The sequence below is a fragment of the Ochotona princeps genome, chromosome 16, assembly GCF_030435755.1.
Source record: "Ochotona princeps isolate mOchPri1 chromosome 16, mOchPri1.hap1, whole genome shotgun sequence".
NCBI classification, from domain to species: Eukaryota; Metazoa; Chordata; class Mammalia; order Lagomorpha; family Ochotonidae; genus Ochotona; species Ochotona princeps.
The window spans coordinates 21,696,227-21,716,916 of record NC_080847.1 but is presented as its reverse complement, the minus strand read 5'-3'; the positions used below and the strand labels follow the sequence as shown (position 1 = coordinate 21,716,916).

General features: G+C 57.6%; 1 protein-coding gene across 8 annotated transcripts in view; it reads left to right on the top strand.

Annotated features, from left to right (window-relative positions):
• Nucleotides 1-1,576: 1,576 nt before the first annotated feature.
• Nucleotides 1,577-20,690, top strand: part of ADGRG1 (adhesion G protein-coupled receptor G1) — a 33,889-nt gene continuing 14,775 nt past the window's right edge. For 2 of the 8 annotated variants that reach the window (XM_058674208.1, XM_058674206.1), the window contains exon 1: nt 1,577-1,869. Coding sequence is in view for 1 of the 8 variants with exons in the window: in XM_058674203.1 (XP_058530186.1) it covers nt 20,258-20,352 (95 nt within the window). In the remaining 7 variants the exon portion in view is untranslated. The other 6 variants (XM_058674207.1, XM_058674205.1, XM_004583889.3 and 3 more) reach the window with 6 other exon arrangements.

The following is a 20,690-nucleotide window of genomic DNA, read 5'->3' as shown; positions in this document are numbered from 1 at the left end:
AGGTTTTCCCAGACCAAACCATCCCCCTCCCTATGCTTAGGGAAGGCAGGTGGTCAGAGGCAGGTGATAGAGTTGAAGTAACCTTCCCAAGAGTACCCAGTGAAAGTAGCACACATTCAAGGCTCCAGTCCCAAGCTCTGCTGCTTGCTTGCCAAAGCTTGGGGGTTCATGCCCACCTGGGGCTGAGGGGAAAAGGGCTGGGGGTGCACCCGTCAGGAAAGCCTCAGTACTCCCCTGAGGAGCTTACAAGCTAGATAGCATCACTGGGGCCAGGAGAGCCAGGCTGTCTTCCTGTGGGACTCCCCTCCCGGACACTCCCTCTTCTCCTGGGGGCCCGTTCATATGTGTTCAACCTCTGCTGGGCACAGCAGCAGGGAAGCCCCTGGCTGGTCTCCAGGGATGGCTCTGAGTTGGGCCAGTACCCTCTTCCTCACCATCTCAGGGGGTGAAAGCTCCCAAGCATGCCAGTAGACCTGGCCTCCCTCCTCCTGACTGTGTATCCATCCACCCTTCCTGCACCCCTCATCCCTTCACTGAGCCACGCAGCCAAGCCAGCTCCCTCCTTGCCCTCACCCACCCCAGGCCCTTTGAGCATGCTCTTTCATCGTGCTGCTGCTGCTGCTGGTGTGCAATGTCACTTCTTAGAGGGACTCCCAGCCACCCACCTCCCTTCCCTCTTCTCCCTTTCCCTGGCTTTGTTCTGCCCCTGGCTGCTGCTTTTGTGTTTATCTGCCTTACAGTTGAGTGTCTGTCACAGAGGTTCTTGTGCCCATAGCTAGAGCCCTGGTGCCTAGAATAGCGCCTGGCACATAATAGGTCCTCAGCAAACACCTGCTGAAGGCACAACTGCCTTTCTAAGGGGCCTGTCTTTCCTGTTTTTTCCCTTCTGTTTCCTCAGTGTCTGTCCCACAGCCCAGGAGAGCTATGACCTCAACGCCAGGGATGGGCTCCAGGCAAGGTCCATCTTGTGGGCTGTGGGGGACCCCATGCAGGCAGAGGACAGGAGGAAACTCCCCTCTCTCCCATAGGGACATAAGGACACAGAGGCTGCTGCGGCACCTAGCCCCCGTATGGTACTTGCTGCAGGCCTGCTGGGGTGCATTAGCCTGGGTGACTATAAGCAAGGGTGAGGTTGAGGCTTAATCTTAGGGGAGGAGTAGGAATCAAAGGGGACCTGCAAGAATGGGGGTCTGGGGGGAGAGCTTCGAGAAGCACAGAACAGTGCCCCAGCAAACTGCAGGTCTAAAGTGGCCAGACAGCAGAGGCTAGGGGCTGGGGCACCATGTGTTCTCAGGGTCTCTTGTCGTGAGGTGCTGCCTGGACTGCTCTCTGGGGGACCCAGGGAAGCAGTCCGCACCCTTTGCCCATGAAGAGTTGCCCAGATTTGCCTCGGCGATTGGACGAGGAGGATTGTAGAGCAGGCTTCCCAGCCTCCTGGACCCCACCCTGACTTCCTGCCTCCAGCCAGCTGGAACCTGGGATTGTTTGTATTATAGGCAGGTGAGTCCCAGCCCAGGCTTCAGCTGGGGGAGGAGACACAAGGCGTGGAACGCCGCCTGGGGGAGGGGGCCTTGCCATTTTCCCAGGAGCTGTAAGGGGACCAGTAGCCCAAAGTCCACTAGGAGAAGAGGACCTGGGGGGCACTGAGTACCCCAAGGCCTGATGGCCCCTGAAAGCAAGGCCAGGAATGAGAGAGAGAGTGGGGGCCTCAACTGAGGCTCTGGGTCAGCGGAAGTGGGGCTAGACGGGCAGGCGGAGCCTCACCTGGGCCAGCTGCCTGCCTGGACAGGCTCAGACCCGGTGCTGTGCGCCCTAAGAGGAGGCACAGCTCGGGTGCCGCGTGGAGAAGGGCCAGCCCACAACCTGTAGGTAAGAGCTGCCGTTTGGAGGCGGGGGTAGGGGGAGGGCGGTTGCTCTGCTTGTCTCTGCAGAGGGAGGTGACCATGTAATGGCCCAGAGAGGAGCTGGCAGTCTTGCGTGGTGGTTATTCTGGCCCTGGGAAGTGGGCAGGTAAGAGGTGTGCTCCTGGGGCACAGAGGACAAGAGCACAGTCCATAGGGCAAGGGTAAGGCTGGGACATGGCCGGCCCCTGCTGCCTGCCTGCAGCCTCCAGTTCTCCACACCTGCTTCCTCCCGGGGCCACTGGTGGGAAACTGGTTTGGGAGCTGGTTGGCCCAGGTGTGACTTTTGACAAGGAGAGGAGGAAGATGGCAGCTTTTCCTGGTGAGTCAGGCCTAGGGGCCAGGGCCTGGGGCTGCTTGGCCCCCTGCCCACAGAGGCTCCCTTTGCTGCTCGGTAGCCCTGTCCCCCCAGCCCTTCCCAGCCATGGGAAGTCAAACCAACCCCGCCTCCCCCTCCCCCTCTGCCTCCCTTTCCACTGAGGTGGCCCAGGACACTGGGAAAGGAGCCACCAGGCAGGAAGAAGTCAGGCCCTGGCCTTCCCCACCCCGTGCCCTCCCCCCCCAGGCCCTGGGCCTGTTTCCCTATCCTATGAAGAGGTGCACAGGGCCTGGGATTTGCAAACACTAAGGCTGTGGCTCCTGCCTCCTGTAAACGCAACCTCCCTGGGCACGGTTCCCCCGACAGATAGAGGTGGGTGTCTTAGGCTGGCAGGGGCTTGGCGTCTGCCTGCTCCGCCTCCCAGGGATGTGTGGGCAGCAAAGTGGGCCCCCCACAGTCTCTCTGTTAATGAGGCAACCCTCACTAATGAGCAGCTGTCATCACTGCTCCATTTCTTGCGGTAACAAGCCATCTGAGCCCCCTGCACTTAGGGTGAGCCCGGGGGCTCCCCAGCTGCAGAAGGTGGAGGCTTGGGGGTGTCTCCTGGGCATAGGGGAGGGGCTGGCACTCCATGACTTCCCGCAATATATTTTGACTTCAGCCCTTTGTTTTCCCAAGAGAAGTGTGGCAACCTTGGGCACCAATGGTGTGTGTGTGTGTGTACGCATGTGTGTGTGAAAGAGAGATTGTGTGCATGAGCAAATATGTATGTGGGCTGAGGGTGGGTGTGGGGCACAGGGGAAGATTCTGGAGATCCTGTGGCCGGGAATGCTATGTCACACTGACCCCTCAAAACAGAGCAAATCTTGTCGCCCATGCACACTTTTGCCCTGCTTTGTGGGCAGTCAGTGAAGTGTTCTGGGTCTCCTTTGCTTCCCTTGGCACTGGAGTGGCCATACCTTGTTGCCCAGCCAAGGGCAGCTGACCCAAGTAGACAGCTTATGGGCTAGGACCGGGGAACCCCTGACTTGCAGGGGGCACGCCTGTAAAGACCTTGGTAGCTTCTGGAGTGGTGGTGTTGGGGGGCTGCTGGTGATCCCACACCAAGTCAAGACGCTCCTCACTCGGAAAGGGAGGTGGCTGCAGAGGACATGGAGGGCTCCTGTTCGGGTCAGCCCTTCCTGGGAGCTCTATCTTCCTAAGAACACTGGGTAAGTGAGAGAAGAGGGCTGGGCTGACAGACGGTCACCTATGACAGTCACCATCCTGCACTTCCCAGAGGCACTGTAGCTGGGTCGCTGTCTCTACCTTCCATGGGAGAGAACTGAGGCCCAGAAAGTGGACAATGCAATGCCAGACCCTGTGGCTACCTGTTAGGGGGGATATGGGCAGTGTGGGAGGAACCTGGGCAGGGAAAGGGCAGCTCTGAGCGAGCCCCGCCCCTGCCCGGGCTGTGGGTCTTCCCACCCAGAGGAGGGGGCTGTGTTTCTAGCTGTAAAGGCAGAGCAGGAAGGCAACACGGCATGGCCTGAGCCAGGGTGTGTGTGTGTGTGTGGAATCTCCCAGGAGGGTGCCAGGCGGGGGCTGCAAGGCTTCTCCTGAGGCGGATTTCTTCTTTGTCCTGAAGGCTGGGAGGCAGAGGCATGACCTTGTGGGCCTCTTCTGGCTGCTTCCAACCCTCCCACCAAATGCCCCTTGGAGGCTGGGCTGAGGGGCAGACGATCCGTCATGCTTGGAAACCAGGAAGTGGCCTAGTTGCCCTGTGTACCTTCTGTGTGGGCCAGGCGGGCACCCAGGCATGCCCATTGTCCTGAGGGGTTCTGCGGGGGTGGCTCCAGAACACCAGCCAACCTGAACGCTGACTACAGAGCTGGATTCTGGAGTGCCCCTGCCCCTCCACCAGGCAGGTTCCTGGGTGACCTTGGGGGAGGACAATGTCTGTCTCCCTGCATGGCCCTGAAGTACAGCTGTGGGCAGGAGGTTAGGATGCCCTTAGAGGCAGGAAAAGGATATTGGGTAAGGGCTGGGGGTGGAATCAGGGCTCCAGGTAGATCCTGGTGCAAAAATCTCCATTTCTTTGTAGTACCCTTGCCTCTTGAAGCCTCAGTTTTCCCCTCCAGCAAGTGGGACACTTTTCTAGACTGGGCAGTGGGAGAAAGTGCAGATTGATTCAGGGCAAGTGCTCCACAGCACGGCTGGAGCTTCCGGGGAGGAGTGAGAGGAACCAGGCAGCCACTGGAGTCCTTCCCAGCCTCTTTGCTTTTGAAACCTGATGCAGGTGGACCCGGCTCCACCCTTTGTGGGAACCAACTGGATACAACCTGTCCTTGGAGCTCCAAATAAGGTCTCAGAAAGCAGTTGGGGACTTGTAGGGGAGGCGGTTCTCTCCTCCATTTGAGCTCCATCATTGGAGCTGGCACTGGCCTCTTGTACCCCAAGCCTGGGCTTGAGTCCCCATTTTAACGCTGAGGCAGCTCCTCCCTCTCCCATGTTTTGAATGGGCCAGACTCCCTGCTCTGCACCCCACCCCCACTCCTGCTCCACAGTGGGGGAGGGAGGGAAGGGAAAGGAGGTCTAGGCACACAGCTGCTTTTGTAAGGGTGGCTGAGTCACATGGGCAATGCTGTGCTCCCTGGGCCCTGCGGCTGGCATGCCAGAGAGATGGCAGTGTGATCACGCGGCTGGGGCCGCCCCCAATGCCTGGACCAGGAGGCTTTCCCACGGGAAGGAATCGGGAAGTGGCTGGGAGCATGGGCTGAAGCGCTCAGTATGGGTTCAAGTCCTGTTTCTGCCACTGCTGCTGACAACCTGTGGGGCCTTGGGCAGGTGCTTTCTCCTTGGCTTCAGTTTCCATCTGTGATACAAGGAGATTTGGACTTCCATTGTCTGGAGCCTTGGGCATTTGTGTTGGCCTTGGCCAATGCTCCTTACATACCTACCGTGGGCCTAGCATTGCCCGCCAGACTCGCTCGGCTTGTGAGAGATGAAGCCTGGACTTGAGCTGCCCTCATCCTGGAGCAGATGGTGGGTGGGCCCGGCTCGTCACTGTGAGCCTGGCTGGAAGGTCAGTCGGGAAGCAAGGAGCTGGAGACTTTCCAGCCTTTGCATTGGTTCACACCTCTCTCCAGCCCTGTAATAGCAGGTAACAGGGGCAGCTCCCTCAGGGGCCAGCCCTTGTGCACACTGGTCCCCTAAGTGGTGACAGAAGAGGCTGTGGAGGGACAGAGAGGTGCATGCCTTAGTCACACAGCCTGCAGAGCTCCCCTCCTCCCAGCTGTAGCATTCCCCTCTCCTTGGCCCTCCAAGGAAGGCCTGCCTGCACTTGCAGCTTTCTGTGGCCCCCCGGCTCTGGCCTCTGCTGCAGCCCAATCATGTCTGTACTCCTTACTGGGCCTATTCAGCCCTCGCCTGTGTCACCCCTGCTGCTGGTTGGAAGCAGGGGGCCTGACAGTCCTACCCACCAATTCCATGGTACCTGAAGGCAACCCCGTTTCTGCCTCCCACATTTGCACCTCATTAGGGCACCCCTTGCTTCAGTCAGTTTCTGACCTCTTCCACCATCCTGCTTGATGGCGGCAGGAGGAGGGCTTTCAGTCCAGAGGGGTGTCCTTCCTCCACCTACCCCATCCTGTCCCAGTAGAGCTGTGCAAGCCCTTGAGTCTAGTCTGGTGCCTCTCATGCTTGACGTGTCCTGGAATCATGAGGACAGCTCGCTGAAGCACCTTCTCCCATCTGCCGGTCTGGGCATACCTGAGGTTTGGCTGTCCAGTGGCTCCTTGGGCTGTGTCGTAGGTCTGTGCACTGCATTTCCAGTTCTGATCATGCCTTCTCTGTCTGCTTCCTTGCCCAGGGCTATTGTTGAACCCCCAATCCCATGCTTGCAGTTTCTAGAATCCTACCCACTCCCCACCCACGTCCTTGCAAGAAGGAGCTCTGCATCTACTTGTTGCGGCTGCTGGAGCTGCTGTGTCACCCACCGTAGCTGCAGCCCCCTCCTTCATGATCCAGCAGGAACTCTGGATACAACATGCTTGGCTCAGACCCTGACAAGTCCCTTGCCTTCTCTGCACCTCCTATCCTTTTCTGGATAGTTGGGTGCAGTGACTTAACGAGGAGCCCCAAAACAGAATAGGTATGCAACGCCTAGTAAGGTAGATGCAGGGTCTGGCAGGGATCTGGCTAGCGTTATACATCTGGAGGCCCAACCCCAGGCTGCCATTTGGCCTTGGAGGAGTCACTCAGTGTTTCTGGCCATCTGTAACACTAGAGGGATCCAGTCCTTGGGATGGAGGGCACCACCTGTGCAGACAGCCCTGCTGATGGCTGTGATGGTCAGTATCCCTGCTGGTAACAGGTGGCCCTGTGTTTAATATAAACAGCCTGTTTTCTCTCTCTTAACCCCCAAGGTCCTCTTTGTGGCCTAAAACTGACCCCAGATAGTGCCACCATGAGGGCCAGTCTCCCTGGCCAGCCAGACTCAGAGCTGGTCTTTCTCCTCTATCTAGAACCTGGCACAATGCCCAGCACATAGTAGGTCTTCTGGGGGCAGGGGCTACCCTGTCCAGCCAGACTCGGAGCTGGTCTTTCTCCTCTATATAGAACCTGGCACAATGCCCAGCACATAGTAGGTCTTCTGGGGCAGGGGCTGCCCTGGCCAGGCTGCCCCAGTTGTGGGGAACATTTTCTGGAAGCTCTGTCTTTGGGGACCCCCTTGCACACCCACTGGGCAGCTGCAGTTCCCTTTGGTCTTCTGGAACTCAAGTCAGGGTAGGCAGGTGACAGGTGCTAGTCCCTTTGGCAACCCCTAGGCTCCTGGACTGCCTGAATCGATTCCCTGCATGCTGCTTTGGTGGGAGGATCCCAGGTAGCTTTCCTAGTCCCCCTCTTCTGGAATGCAGATTCCAGCAGAGGGACAGCATTTGAGCAGCCACAGGCCCACAGTGAGGCCTCTGGGTGACCTGGGGGACAAGGGTGTCTTTTCTGAGCTTCACTTTTCTGCCTGGTGCCCCGTCTCCATCCTTCTCCTCCTCACTGAAGGCTCTTCAAGCACAGGGAACAGGTTTGACCCCTTGCTGCTGCCTCTGGGCAAAGCCAGGAATGCAGGTGTCACCGCTGTTGTTTCTTGGGCTGCTGTTATTGTCACCCTCATCAGGTTGTGAAACCCAGACAGCACTTGTGACTCGGGAATGGTTATCATGCTCAGGGGATGCGGGTAGGGGAGGTCTTTGGTGGGTGTGGGGTGCAGGGCACGCAAATGACTGACTTGGGACTGCCAGGCAGCAGGGCACTGAGCCTTAGCTCTGGCAGGCACCTGCTGGCAGATAAGCATGGTCAGGGACCTGGAGGCATTGACCCATTTCCACTTTCTTCTCTCCAAGTTTTAAGAACCTCTAGGACTGACCCTTCACCTGGGCCTCAGTTTCCCCTTTGGCTTTACAGACACAGCAGCTATTTCTAGAACACCCTAGGGAGTCTCACAATCCAGTGTGGGACTGAAGGCAATTGAGATTGTGTGTGCTTGGACATGGACGTTTTGGCTGTGAAGACAAACTGAGGCTCCAACAGGACCCAAGGTCAAGTGGTCAGTTGTGCATGGCCTTGGGCCAGACTGCCTGACCTGACACCCCCTTCCTCCTGGCGTGCCTTCCGCTCTGCTGGTCAGCGCCAGCTCCTGTTTGCTGCCAAGGAGGCCGGACTCTTGCTCAGGAAGGGGCAGTTGTTGCCCAGGCAGGGTGGGGTGGAGGCCGGGCCGGCATCAGAGTGGCTGGTTGCCATGGCAAACCTGTCCTCTCTGTAAGAACTTTGGGGAGAACAGCCCCACGGATACAAGGATGCAGGGTGTGGAGGCAGACTTATCCTTGGTCCCTGACCATCCCCTCGCTGAGCCTGGTACCTGTCTGCCTGGCTGAGGGGTGAGACTGAGGCTCCCCCCTTGCCTGGCGTTGAGTCACGGGCATCCCCCAGGGTCACGGCTTCAGCTCACTCAGCCCTGCTCCCTTTTGGCTTTCCTCTGAGAAATTCATGACTCATGGAGCAGCCTCCGTCATCCCTGAGGAGGAGGAGGAGGAGGGAGGAGGAGGAGCCAGCTAGGGCAGAAGGGAGGCGCCTGCCTGTCCTGCCCTGCTGCAGGAGAGGGGCTGGAGCCTCCCACATGCCTCTGTTGCTAGTACACTTGGCAGGCAGCAGGGACCAGGAGCAGCCTCGGAGGTGGACCCTGCCTGAAACGCGGGCTGGCCGTCTGGTCCTACACAGGGCCAGCAGGTATCAGGTACCTGAGCAAGGGTTGGCCAGCAGGTGGGGGAAGGGACTGTGTGTGTGTGTGTGTGTGTGTGTGTGTGTGTGTGTGTGGTTGTGGATCAGCAGGTAGCGTGATGTGGAATGAGGAGTTAAGGTCTTTGGCATCTCTGAGGGGACTCATCCCAGCTTGGGCTCGCTATAGCATGCTATCTCTAGGGTTGGCACCATAGGGATGAGGGGATTCTTGGGGGACACAGTGCCCAAAGGATAAGGAATCCCATGTAGCCATAACCTTCTAGAAGCTGGAAGAACGGACTCGCAATGGTGCTGCCACTGAGTTGGCCGGCTGGCGTCCATTCTCTGGGCTGTGGGTTATTCATTCCCACTGAGTGGATGAGTGAACTTAGGTCTTGGAAGACAGATGCTTTCTTGCCAGCAGATCCAGGGAGGGGTTACCATTGGGGGTGGGAGAGGCAGGGTGCTCTGGATGGCAGCTTTTGCTCAGTTGGGCAGGGGCTGGGACCCCCAACTTAGCCAGGGCAGTCCCGCAGGAGGAGCCCAGCAACAAGATCTGAACCTTGGGTGGGAGAGTTCTCCCCACCCGTTAACCACCTCAGGGCTGCTGGCTGCTCACACCAGATACACCCTTCCTGACCACTCCTTCTGGCCACTCCCCCTGTGTGGTGCCCAGTAGGGGTCTCCCAGGACCCCCTTCTGGAGGAGCCAGTGCTCATCTTACTTGAGGGGGTGAGGGAGGAGTTGAGGCCCCTCCTGTAGCTGCTGTGCTGGGATAGCTGGACTCAATAGGAAGAGATTCTATGGCTCCTTCAGATTTGCATATAGACACTTAGTGAGTGCCTGCTGTGTACAACATACTCCCATGGAGACATAAAGTGAGTGAGGTACGTATGGCATGCATAGGCTCCTGTGTCTTCTTCACTGCCAATGTCCAGGGGTGGGACTAGTGCTTTGGGGCTGGACTTAATTCCCTGCTTTTCTCAGGGACCTGAGATACGAACCTACTTTCTTCAAAGTCTCATCATGGCTGCCTTGCTTTGCCTCCCCTCTGGGTCTCAGTCACTGCAAACGCTGAGTATGTGGGGTTGATGACAGTTGCTGAGCCTTCTGTGGGCCTGGGGTTCAGCTGTGGGTGTCAGATGGCAGAGAGCCAGGCTGCAGGTGTGGCATGTCTGGGAGGGCATGGCTGTGCAGTACAGCTGGCTGTGCCTGAGGCTTTGGTGCTGTGGGCAGAGGCCATGGGCCTGGCTGCACACTCCCTCTGGGACACAAACAAACAAGATGGTTAGGTGGCGAGATGGATGCTGCGATACACCTGGGTAGGGATGGATCTTCCCTGGCAGCCGGCCACAAGGAAGGAGGTGTCCAGGTTGCGCTGTGAGATGGGGAAGGAAGGAGAGGGGCTGTTGTGTGTATGAGTGTATGAGCAAGGGAAACCATGCTTTGGGGGTGGTGAGAGCAGAGGGTGCAGGAGACCTGGCCTGGGTCACTTTAAGGGGCAGGTGTGCTGGGGAGGGGGTGGCCCAGGCTGCCTCTGATGGGAGGCACTGCCCCATAAGGCTGGCCTTGGCTGCCTGGGAAGGTTGGGGCTTGTGCTCGGGGCAGCTGAGGAAGGGCAGGTGACACACGTGGTAGAGCAGTAGCAGGGGCCACCTTCCTGGAAGGACCTCAAATGACAATGACAGGGATGAGGAGAGGATGGGGATAGCTGTGGAAAGGGGGGAGGGTCACACCATCCCAGCAAGGGCTGCATTTGGGTGCGGGCTGGGCAGTGCTGTATCCATGTCAGGCAGGCGGACATGTCCTGATGTGGCAAGAGCAAGGGCAGGGCTCTGGGAGAGGGCACAGGGGAGGCAGGGGCTGCTGAGAATGGAAGTGGGGGAGTGGACACAGACCCCAGCCCAGCCTCTCCTCCTAATCCAGAGCTCGAGCAGGGCTCCACACCCCAGCCGTGTTCCCTAGGGTGGCCCCATGCACCCCGCCTTCTGACTCAGTGGCAGATGGGGGCAGCATGTGAGTAAACCCAGCAGCTGGGGTGACCAGACTCCAGGGAGCAGGCAGATGGCAAGTGGGGGGCAGGGCAGGACTGGCACAAAGGGGCTTCTCAGATGTGGTTGGGCGGGCACTGGCTGGCCATGCCCCCCACCCCCAGCCTGTCTTCTCACAAGCCCTAGCAGCTCCTCCAGGCTCTGGCTGCCCCCCATTACCCTCATCTGGAGCCCTGTGGATGCTGGGTTCATGTCTGAGATGCATTTTCTGATTGCTACTCCGTATTGCCATGCTCTGGCACGACAGGGACTGGGATGTTACCTTCCTGTACCCTCTTGCATGTTCCACAGGTGGTTTTTTGGTGGCTCAACCTGGGACTGGCACCTCAAAAGCCCTGCACCTTCTGGCTCTCCTGTGGCCTAGGCAGGCTGTGCCCACTTTAGAATGAGACCATGGAGGCAAGAGGGTTTAGCTAGCAAGGAGGCTGCATCCTGGAGGGTTCCCGGGTCTGGGCTCTGGTGCACTATGCTCTTCTGGCCCTCTTGGTGGGGTGTGGGCTCCCCATCCCAGCCAGGCACAATGCTGGGTGCCAGAGAACATGCGCCCTTGTCTCACCTCTCCCTCCCTTCTCTGCCCCTGCTCCCCAATCCCAGACACCCCCCCCCCCATTTCTGCTACTACCCTTCCAGGCCAGCAGGCTTGAGAGACACAGGATTGACTGTACTCAGTAAGACTCTAAGCTTTGTTCCTCTTTGGTTGTGTGAAGATGGGCCCCTGCCTCAGTTTCCCATGTGTAAAGTGTGGGTAGTAATCACATCAGCTATGAGGACCAGTTGTGAGCATTCAGGGAGTTGGTAGAGCAGAGAATTTGGAACCTTTATCATGATCTGTCCCATTGAGCAGATGAGTAGGCTGAAGCCAGATTGTGGGTGCGCTCCTGGTCCCACTCCTGCCAGGACAGCCGGGTAGCATGGACACCAGCAGGACTCACCCCACGGCTCTCCACCTGACATGTGCTTTGGCAGGGGTGGAGAGGGAGAGGGAGCATTGTGGAGGACATGAGGCTGGTGGGCTGGTGCCTGCCACAGCAGTTTGTGGTACATTTTGGCAGTTCCAGGCAGAGATAAAAGCTGTGCCCTGCGGGAGCTGGCAGAGCTCTGGACACTGGTGGACAAGCCTCCGTGCATTACTGGGAGATGGCGTGCGGGTGCTGTGCCTGCCAAGGTGGGTGGCTCAGCAGTTGTAAGGCTCCTGCCTGGCTTCCAAGGTTACTCACACTGACTGAAGAGCTAGGAGCCTGGGAGAAACATAGGCCTCCCTCCCTCCCTCAGGTCCCCAGGCATTGCCACTGTCCCCCCACCCAGTTGCCCTGACTTGCAATCTTAGGGCTCTTGGGAGGAGTGAATGGAGAGTAGGAACTTGCACCCTGCTACCCAGGGCCATGGCTTTGTGGGACCTCAGTTTGCTGGTGCTGGGATGGTGGATGGGTAACCGTAGTGCAGTCTGCTTGGAGTCTTTGGTCAGGTTGTGGCTTCTGAGCTGTGGGGTGGCTCAGTTAGAAACTGGATGCAGACCCTTGAGAGAGTGGCTTCATTTCTCTAAGCTTTGTGATTGAGGCTGTCAAATGTGATGAAGATCTCCAAAGTTCTGAACCACAAGTGGGGTCCCTGTGAGAGTGAACAGCCACATGCCAGGGGAACTCACGTGGGACCAGACCCTAGCACCAACCTGCCTAGACTCTACGTTTGCCACTTGCCGCAAGGACATGGTCAAGGGTATGGGCTCTGGGCTGCTTGGTTCTGTCCCAGCCCTATCCACTGTGTGACTTTGGTCAGGTATATTCATCTCTCTGGGCCTTGTTTCCCTAATCTCAGAACTGAAGATGGTGGTGATACTATGGGAGGATGCGGTAAGCAGAGTTCAAATGCCAAGTGCAGTATCTGACAAAAGTAGTTTTTTTTTTCTTTTGTTTTAATTGATGTTCCAGGCCACTCCCACCCCTTCTGTCATGGAGCAGTCAACCCAGAGCTGCTCCCTGGTCCCCCGAGTGTGCACCAGGCAAGGCCCACTTCTGTAGAGCCACCAGTGCATAATTCCAGCCAGTGGGGCCAGTATCTTCAACCTGTGGAGTTGTTTGCCCTGGGGCACCTTCCTGCTCCCCACAAAGTGAGGCCTTATTCATGCAGCCACTGTGCTGGGCCTCTACAAGAGGTCTGGGTTGTTCAAGCTGGCCTGCCTTCTCTAGTTGCCTCTCTGCTGACTGGAGCTCCCTGTGCCCCCTGGAAGGCTGGGTGAGCCATGAGCCTGTCTGCATCACTAGAGTATGTGCCTTCAGAATGTGGCTCTGTGACTGGTGCCTGGGTCCCTGACTTGTGGTGGCAATGGTGGGGATGCTACTGCCCAGACCCTCCTGCCTGGGTGATGACAAATGTTTGTGGTGAGTGCCAGGGGCTGGCCTGGGCACTGAGTCATGCCCCTACCCACTGCTGCTCGGCTATGTCACCACCTGGGCATGTGCCAAATGGTGGGGCAGGGCGGGAGAGCAGCTCATAACCCAGTCCCTGACCTTGGTTGTCTGTACCTCATGTCTACAAACGCCCCTGTTCAGAGTGGGATGCTACCGGCCCTCTAAGAGCTGAAGCTTTGTCTCCATGTCATAGATAGGGAGCTGCCGCTGGTATTCAGTGGTAGTGGGGACCTGAACCCAAGCCGCCTGCCCATGAGTCTGCAGAGGGCTGCACCCCTGGGAGATAGTGAGCTCCCCATCCCTGTTAGGGTTCAAGGAGTAACAGGGAACTTGGATACCATGGGAGGCTCCTCTTCAATGGGTCCTTCCAGTGGGTCAGGGTGGGGTCAGAGTATTCCTTGCAGGGACCATGGGCCGGGCCGGAAGGACCCCCCTTGGGCATGAGCTCTGGAGAGTCTAATCCAGGGACACTGCCCAAGGCCAGCCATGGAGGTGGGAGGATGGCCAGTGGAGGGCAGCAGGCCCTAGGACTAGCAGCTCTGTCCCCCGTGGGGACGCAGAGAGGCAGGGCGAGGAGCAACAGCGTCCCAGGTCACGTGAGTGTAGGGCAAGGAAGGGGACTGTCTGCACCTTGGCTCTGCTCTCGGGGCTTTCACCCCCATCTACCTGGTGTCCCCAAGGCAGGAAAAGAGGCTGGCTGTGCAGGCCGACGGGCAGCCCCTGGGGAGGAACCCTCCCCCCACTCCCAGAGCTGGGCTTGAAGCCTGTGGAACCAGTTCTGTGTCCTTGGAACGTGGTTTCTGTTCTCCTAGCCTCAGTTTCCTCAGCTGTAAAATGGGATAGTAGTGTTTCGTAAATGGCATGGGTTATAGGAGGTCAGGGTTACACCCCTATGTGGTCCTCTTCCTGCTTTAGCTCCCTTGTGAGTCCGTACAGGTCAGTCCTCGGGGTATCTCTGCCCTTCTGTGTTCCTGGAATATCCCTACTTCTCCCCACTGCAGATACCTGCTGTATCCCCTCCCAGCTCCACCTTGGGGAGCCCATGGTGGGCCCAGAGAGCCCCTTTGTATTTGCTGCAGTGACAAGGTCAGGTTCATGGGCAGATCTTCCTGAGTCCTCTTTAATAATAATAATAATAAAAAAAACCAAAGTGGCCTCTGAGGGCTGGGGGAGTGGTAGCTTTGCTGTCGAGATAAAACACAAGGTTTGTGGCTCACATATTCATCTGTGGCCCCCGACTCCTTGTCATGTAGAGATCGGAAATGTGTGCCATGGCTTGGAGAAGGTTGGGTTCTGCAGGACTTCTCAGGGCCTTCAACAGAGAGCTGTGTATGGGAGGGGAGTTAGCCTGGATCGCATCCTTGCTCTCAGATGGGGCACCTCATGGAGCCCCTCTCTGGCCAGGAACCTGTCACAGGAGTGTGTGCCCCAGTCCAGTTAGGGGCTGGGGAGTGAGGTTGGATCAGTGCTGGACCTGCTTCTAGTGCACCTGCCAAGAGTGAAAGGATCAAGGATTAACTCCCACTGGGGAAAGACTCAGAGCCTGCCTGACCCCAACTCTGTCTCACACATTCATTCACTCATCCAACCTGTGGTGGGTCACCTACTTGTGACTCCAGCACTGAGCTAAGTCCTGGAGACATAAGTGCTTGAGCGAGATGGCAGAGATGGAACAGTTGTAGAGAAATGGATGATGAGGATGCAGATCCCAAGTTCCTTATAGGGTTTGGGTGCCAGAAAGAGATGGGGAAATCAGTCATGGATGCAAAGGATAGATTTGATTAGTGAATTCATGGAAAGGTTGTCAGCGAGAGGGGACATTTACATGAAGGACTGAGAAAGGCCCCGTCCTGGAAGGAATGTGCTTAGCTGCGGGAAAGGCATGTGCTAAGGTCCTCGGATGTGTTGGAGGATAGATGGTGTCTAGAGAGGCTTACATTACATGCAAGGAAAGGATGGGGTGCTGTGAGGTGGGGGACAGGCAGCTCATTCAGCCTCAGTTTTCTGACTTCTAAAATGAGCTTCCTTGCTAGGGTTTCCCCAACTGCAACCTGGCCAGGAGGGCTGTGGGGCTCAGGGAGCAGGTGGACAGTTGGTTTCTTGGCTGTGGGTGGCGGGTGGGTGGTGGGTATTGAGGAAGTGTACATGGTGTCAGGGCTGCCTACTCTTGGCATCACCACAGCAGCAGGAGAGCAGCAGTGAGGGTCAAAGGCTGGGGCTGGGGGCCCCCATCTTTCCCTCCTTGGGGTTTGTGTACTCTGTGGGCCCCTGGCAGCTCCTGTTGGGTGCAGGATCCTTCCACCCAGGTGCCATGGTGGCTGCCATCTCTGGCCCCACAGGCCCTGGAACCCTTTTCCGGGAGCAGGTTCTACCAGAGAACAGCAGCCCCTTTCTTAGCTTTCTTTTCCTCTTCCTTTGGAGACCAAAAATAGCGTCTGAATAGAACTCAGCAAGACAATAGAACTGCCGCCTGGCGTTGCTCCACCATGGAGGAGGGGCCGCAGGAGGCGCCCCATTGCCAGAGCCCCTAGCCTGCTGCCTTTCCCATGGCTGCTGCCAGCCCCTGCTCCATCCCCTGGAAGAAGGAGCACCAGCTGGCAGGTGCTCAGCTTAGTCTCCAGACCTCTGGACACCCCGAGGCAGCCCCACACTGTCCCCATCCAGGGGTCTGATCTCTTCTGTGGTCTGTACGCTTCTCCCTATGGCCTTTAGGGGGTTAATTAATGCGACCCTGTTAAGAGGAAGTGAACTCCCTGTAGCTGGAGGTGACCAAAGTTTGGGCATGAGCTACACTAGGAGTTGGGCCCTAGGGAGTTAGTTGTGCTGGCTCTGAGATTGTTGCTTGAATTCCCCGCTTCCCTCCTACCTCACCTTCCTGAGCCTCTTAGCCCATCTGTAAAGTTCAACATATAAGAAGCAGGCTAATCATACAAGTGGCCAGGGCTAGTGACTGCCAGGCACACAGGACCAGTCTTAGGAGCTTTTGTTTCTGTCCTCTGCCCTCACCAGGTTGAAGAAGAGAAGACTCACTCCTGCCCCTCTGCCCCCAGGAACCTCTAGAAAAAAGCCCAGAGGAACCCCCCAGTTCCAGGACTGAGGCGGAAGGGGGAGTCTTGCTGGACTAAAGCCATGTGGGAAGGCTTCCTGGAGGAGTGGAGCCTGAGAGGTTTCCAGGAATGGATGGTGCATAATCTCGGCTCACCTAAGGCAATAGTAGTGGTCAGTGCAAAGCCATGGTGGGCAGGAGCCAGATCCGGTCACAGTGGGGGTGGGGAGTGGAGGATTGGGGCGCCATGTTCTGTTTGATTTTGCAGTGTGGACAAACCTGCAGGCTGCACATGAACCTCCAGCCTCAGCTTCTCTTGGGAAATTGGAAGTACTGGCCCCCTGAGGTCCCCTCCCAGACAGGCAGACATCCTGGGTGCATCTCTAACTTGCTGTCCACTTCCCCTTGCTAGCTGCCTGCCCGGGCTGGGCGGGCAGTGACCAGGTCAGAGGGCCTGAGTATAAGACAGTTTAGGTGGCAGCAGGCGTGCGGCTGTGGCTTTGCACTGGATTGGAGCCGCCAGTGACGTCTCCCAGCAGCTGCCAGCCGTTGCCAGGGCAACAGTTGCCAGGGGCTGCTGTCACCTGCGCCCCCCTCTCCTGCTGGTGGCTGGGGCTTCTCGGCCCCTCTTCCCTGGCTGCCCCCTTTGTTTGAAGCGCCAGTAAGAGGCCAGTGGCTCAGCCTCAAAGTCTCCTCTGGCCCCTTCAAATCCAGGGAGGGAGGGGGTGAGCTGGCTCCCCTCGCCAGCAGGCTGCTCTGTGAATAAAGAAAGTGCTTGGTGGGGCTTGCAACCTGCCAGCCTCGCCTTCTGCATTTGTCATCTGGGCTGGGGCAACAGGAGCAGAGGCTGCGCAGGTGTCGAGGTATGATCCCCACCCCAATTACCCCATCCCTTTCCATCCCTGCCTCTTCTCTCCTTCCCTGTTCACTTCCCTCCTCCTGCCCTTTTTCCCCAACATGGGGTGAGGGGTGGAGCTGGGACAGGTCTGGGGATCCTGGGGCAGTTTTTGGCTGCAGCCCAGGGTTGAAGATAAGCCCCCTGTCAAGGGCCAGGAGGAGGCATCCAGGGCAGGGACTGACACTCTGTGTGTGTGGTGGGGAGGAGGTGGGGAGTGGGCAGGGGCAGAAGCTCAGGAAGAGCCACTGAGTGGGGCTGGAGTTCAGGGTTGCCTGCCTGAGCCATTGAGCATGGCATCCAGCTTTGTCCCACCATTTTTTTTTTTTTTTTGCATTGTGACTTGGCAAAGGTGGGGGACCCCCCAGCAAAAAAGTCCTTGTCCCCGCTCTCCTGCTTTATTCGGTGGGCATGACACCACCTGTCTCAGTGGTCTGGGGAGGCACAAAGGTGCTAACTCAGGTGCCAAGCTCAGAATCCTGCCTCACAAAGAATCTGTTTCTGGAAGTAATGGGCGTCCCAGCCACGGGGCCAGCTTATAGTGGCTGGAGGTCCTCTATGTGCTGTGCTGTGTGTGTTCAGTGAACTAGGGTGGGATCCTCCAACACATGCCTGGTAGGGAGGGCAGAGTGGTTGCTTTGTGTTCTGTCAGCCTCAGAGCCAAAGATCTAGGATAAAAGAAAGGGAGAGTTGGTAGCCATCCGTGGGCAGGCGGAAGGTCCCTCATCCAAAGCCAGGCTGCCTGCCAGGCCGGGGCAGACAGAACTGCAGCCCCCCCTACAAACCAAGTGGCAAGTAGGGGCAAGGGGACCGGGCTGACCTTGTGGGCCTAGCCTTGGGCAGTGTGGGAGTGCAGATAGGGAAGGGAACTTGAGCTAGACAGCTGCGGTTTGCGGACAGACAGTGCCACGGTGGAGGGGACAGCCTGGCCTCCTGTTTGCCCCTCGCTGGAGCTTAGAGGTAAGCCCAACCTTAACCTGTGGACCTTGTGCATTGGCATTTGATGGGGCTCCAGACTCCAGTGAAAGGTGGAGGTAAGGTGGTAGGTTTGGGGTCAGAGCTGTTCCCCCTCCTCCTGGGCAGGAGGAAACCCAGACCAGAGAAAGGACAGATACCAAAGCTGCAGACCACTTGGAGGCAGAGCTGGGCTGCACCTTGCATCCCTAACTTCTGCACCCTAGGAGTGTGTATGTGGCAGGGGAATGCATGTTCTCAGGGCAAGTGCTGACTGCCACAGGCCTGCTATCTGGGGCTGGACTCAGCCATTCCACGGACGGGGCTAGATCCTGGAGACTTTGTCATGAGCCTGAGCCTGGCTGGAGAGTGGCGCAGGAGCAAGGAGCTGACCAGACTAGCTGGTCATCATAGATGGGTCATGGAAACCATTCATGTCTGAGTGCCCCCCTGCCCACTTCTGGGGCGCCACCCCTGAGGCCCTTGTCTCATCCCTGCTCCTTTTTTGGGTTCGAAATTTCTTCGATCATTCAACCACTTTCACTTCCTTGCAGGCTTTATTCTCACCTGCCCAAATCTTGCATTGTTATTGTCTCTTTTTCAACTCCAACATCCCAAGCATCTTGGCTGCTTAAGGCAAAGCTGGGGTGTAGCTGGCCGAGGCTGATTTAAATGAAACAGCCCACCAGAGCCTGGCAGAGCCCCTCCTCCCCTCCCCACTGTCTAAGCTGCAGCCATTGGAGGAGAGAGATGGGGTAGGCTCACGAATCTGCTGCCTGGAAGTGTCCGGGATGGAGATGAACTACCCTGGGGAAGCTGCAGCCTAAATGGTTGCCACGGCACATCTTGTGTGCGTCTAATGGTCTCTGGGATCACTCAGAGGCAGAGAGACATGGACCAGCAGCCAGGTGGAGGCAGGCTCTTGTCTGGGAACTTGCATTCCACTCTGATCACAGGTGTCTCTCGCTAAGCCGGCTCCTCCAAATGGGGGGCTGGGCACCTGTCCAACCAAGGCTCCAGGGTTCCTCCCTGTGGTATTTAAAAGAACCTAATACAAGACAAAGCAGGACCCTTAGGGTTTCTCTCATTTGGGGACTGTGGCTTGCTTAGGAAAGTTGCCTTGCATAAAGGTGGAGAGACTGAGTCTCAGAGAAAGGAACAGACTTGGCAGACTGTAACAGCCAGCAGTGTGGGCTCTGAGGTTGCACAGAATTGGGTAGGAGTGCATGCTCGGCCACGTTCCTGTTGGGTGATCTCACACGGCACTTAACCGCTTTGGACTTGAATTTCCTTTTCTTTCAAGTAAGGACATTGGCAGCACGTGCTTGGTAGAGAGATTATAAAGGGGCCACTATGGAGCTTCCGCTTGGCGAGGTGATGGTGAAGGCTGAACCACTAAAGGGCGGGAAGGACATTGCATGGTGCCAAGCACCCCTGAGACCGGGTGAAAGGGCCCCCGGGACTGCCCCTTTTCCATAGGTGTTGGGGCATGAGGCCCAGGGACCCTTGGGGATGTTGCAGGTTGGCATTGGGGGAAGGGGACAGCAGTATGTATCAGCTTAGGGCGGCCCTGGCTGGGGTTGCTGTTGGTCTCCCTGCTGAAGCAGGCTGGATTTTGCCTTGTAGAGGTGGCCCCTGCATGGGGCCAGGCCTCTTTCTCAGGCTGCCAGGAAGCCCCTGCTGCTCCCTGTCCTCCTATCTCCTCAGGACTGGTTCAGCAGAGTTTTGTGGTTATAGACTTAGCTGGGCCAAAAAAAAAAAAAAAAAAAAAAAAATCCGGCAGGTGGGGGCTGCATTGGCATGAACAGGTCTAGGGCAAGGACATGAGTCTTGCCCTGGGCAGTAAGCAGGCCAAGCCAGGCCTGGCTGTTGGCCAGCCTCCCAGACAGGCCATTAGCTTGATGTTTTTTCAGTTTTTTTTTTTATGGCTGAAAAATTCCTGCAGCTTGAGGTCACTCTGCTTGCCCACATGTCCAGCATCCTGCAGCTCCCTCCTCACAGGGTAGTGGCACTCTCTGTGGTCACTTTGGTCACCTCGAGGAGCTTCAGGCCTCCCAATGTGAAGCGAGAGATGGCTCTGTAGCAGCAAGCTGGGCTCCTGGGGCTGGGGGGCACTGGATGGGAGGGGCTGTGGCTCCAGGTCCCACCTGGATCTGATAAAACTGCTGGGTACATAGTGTTTCCAAGTCATTGCTTTGATGCAAGAAAAAGCAGTTTGGAAACTGCTAGGAGGGCCTTCTCATCCACCCCCCCAGGAAACATCTGCAGGTCGGCTCTGGGTTGTCACCCATGCCCCTCCCCCACTGCCCTTTGACGTGTTAACCTGCCCACGCTCCCAGCTCACAGCTCCTTTGTCCCTGCATACCTGCACACGCACAGGCTTGCACGCACACATGCACACACTGCTGCATGCACACCTGCGTACGCACGCATGCTTCTCCTGGCTGTCCTGTGCCAGGCCCTTTCCAGGTACCCTGTACCCTGCTCAGGCAGAGGGAGCAGCGGAGGAGCTGGGGTAGGCAAGAGGTATCCTGGGGATTAAGAGCCTGCCCTCTCTGAGACTGGGCTTCTGAGCCCTGCCCATTCCTTATGCTGGGCCTGGGAATCTGCATTTTAGCAAACTGGGGGAGAGGGTGCAGAGGGTCCCAAGTGAGGGCGCAGGTTGAGCACGTTGGCTGTGAACACCTTACAGGAACAGCGGGGTGGGCGGGGAGTGGGCAGGAGCGCAGGAGCGCAGGGTGGGTTCTGATGGGGTCGGGGATGTGCCCTCTGGCCATGCTCCCTAGAGAGGCTGTGGAGTTGGGATGTGGCAGGTTCTGGGGCCAGGTGCCTGTGTAGGAGAATCAAGAGGGAGGCGGGAGGGG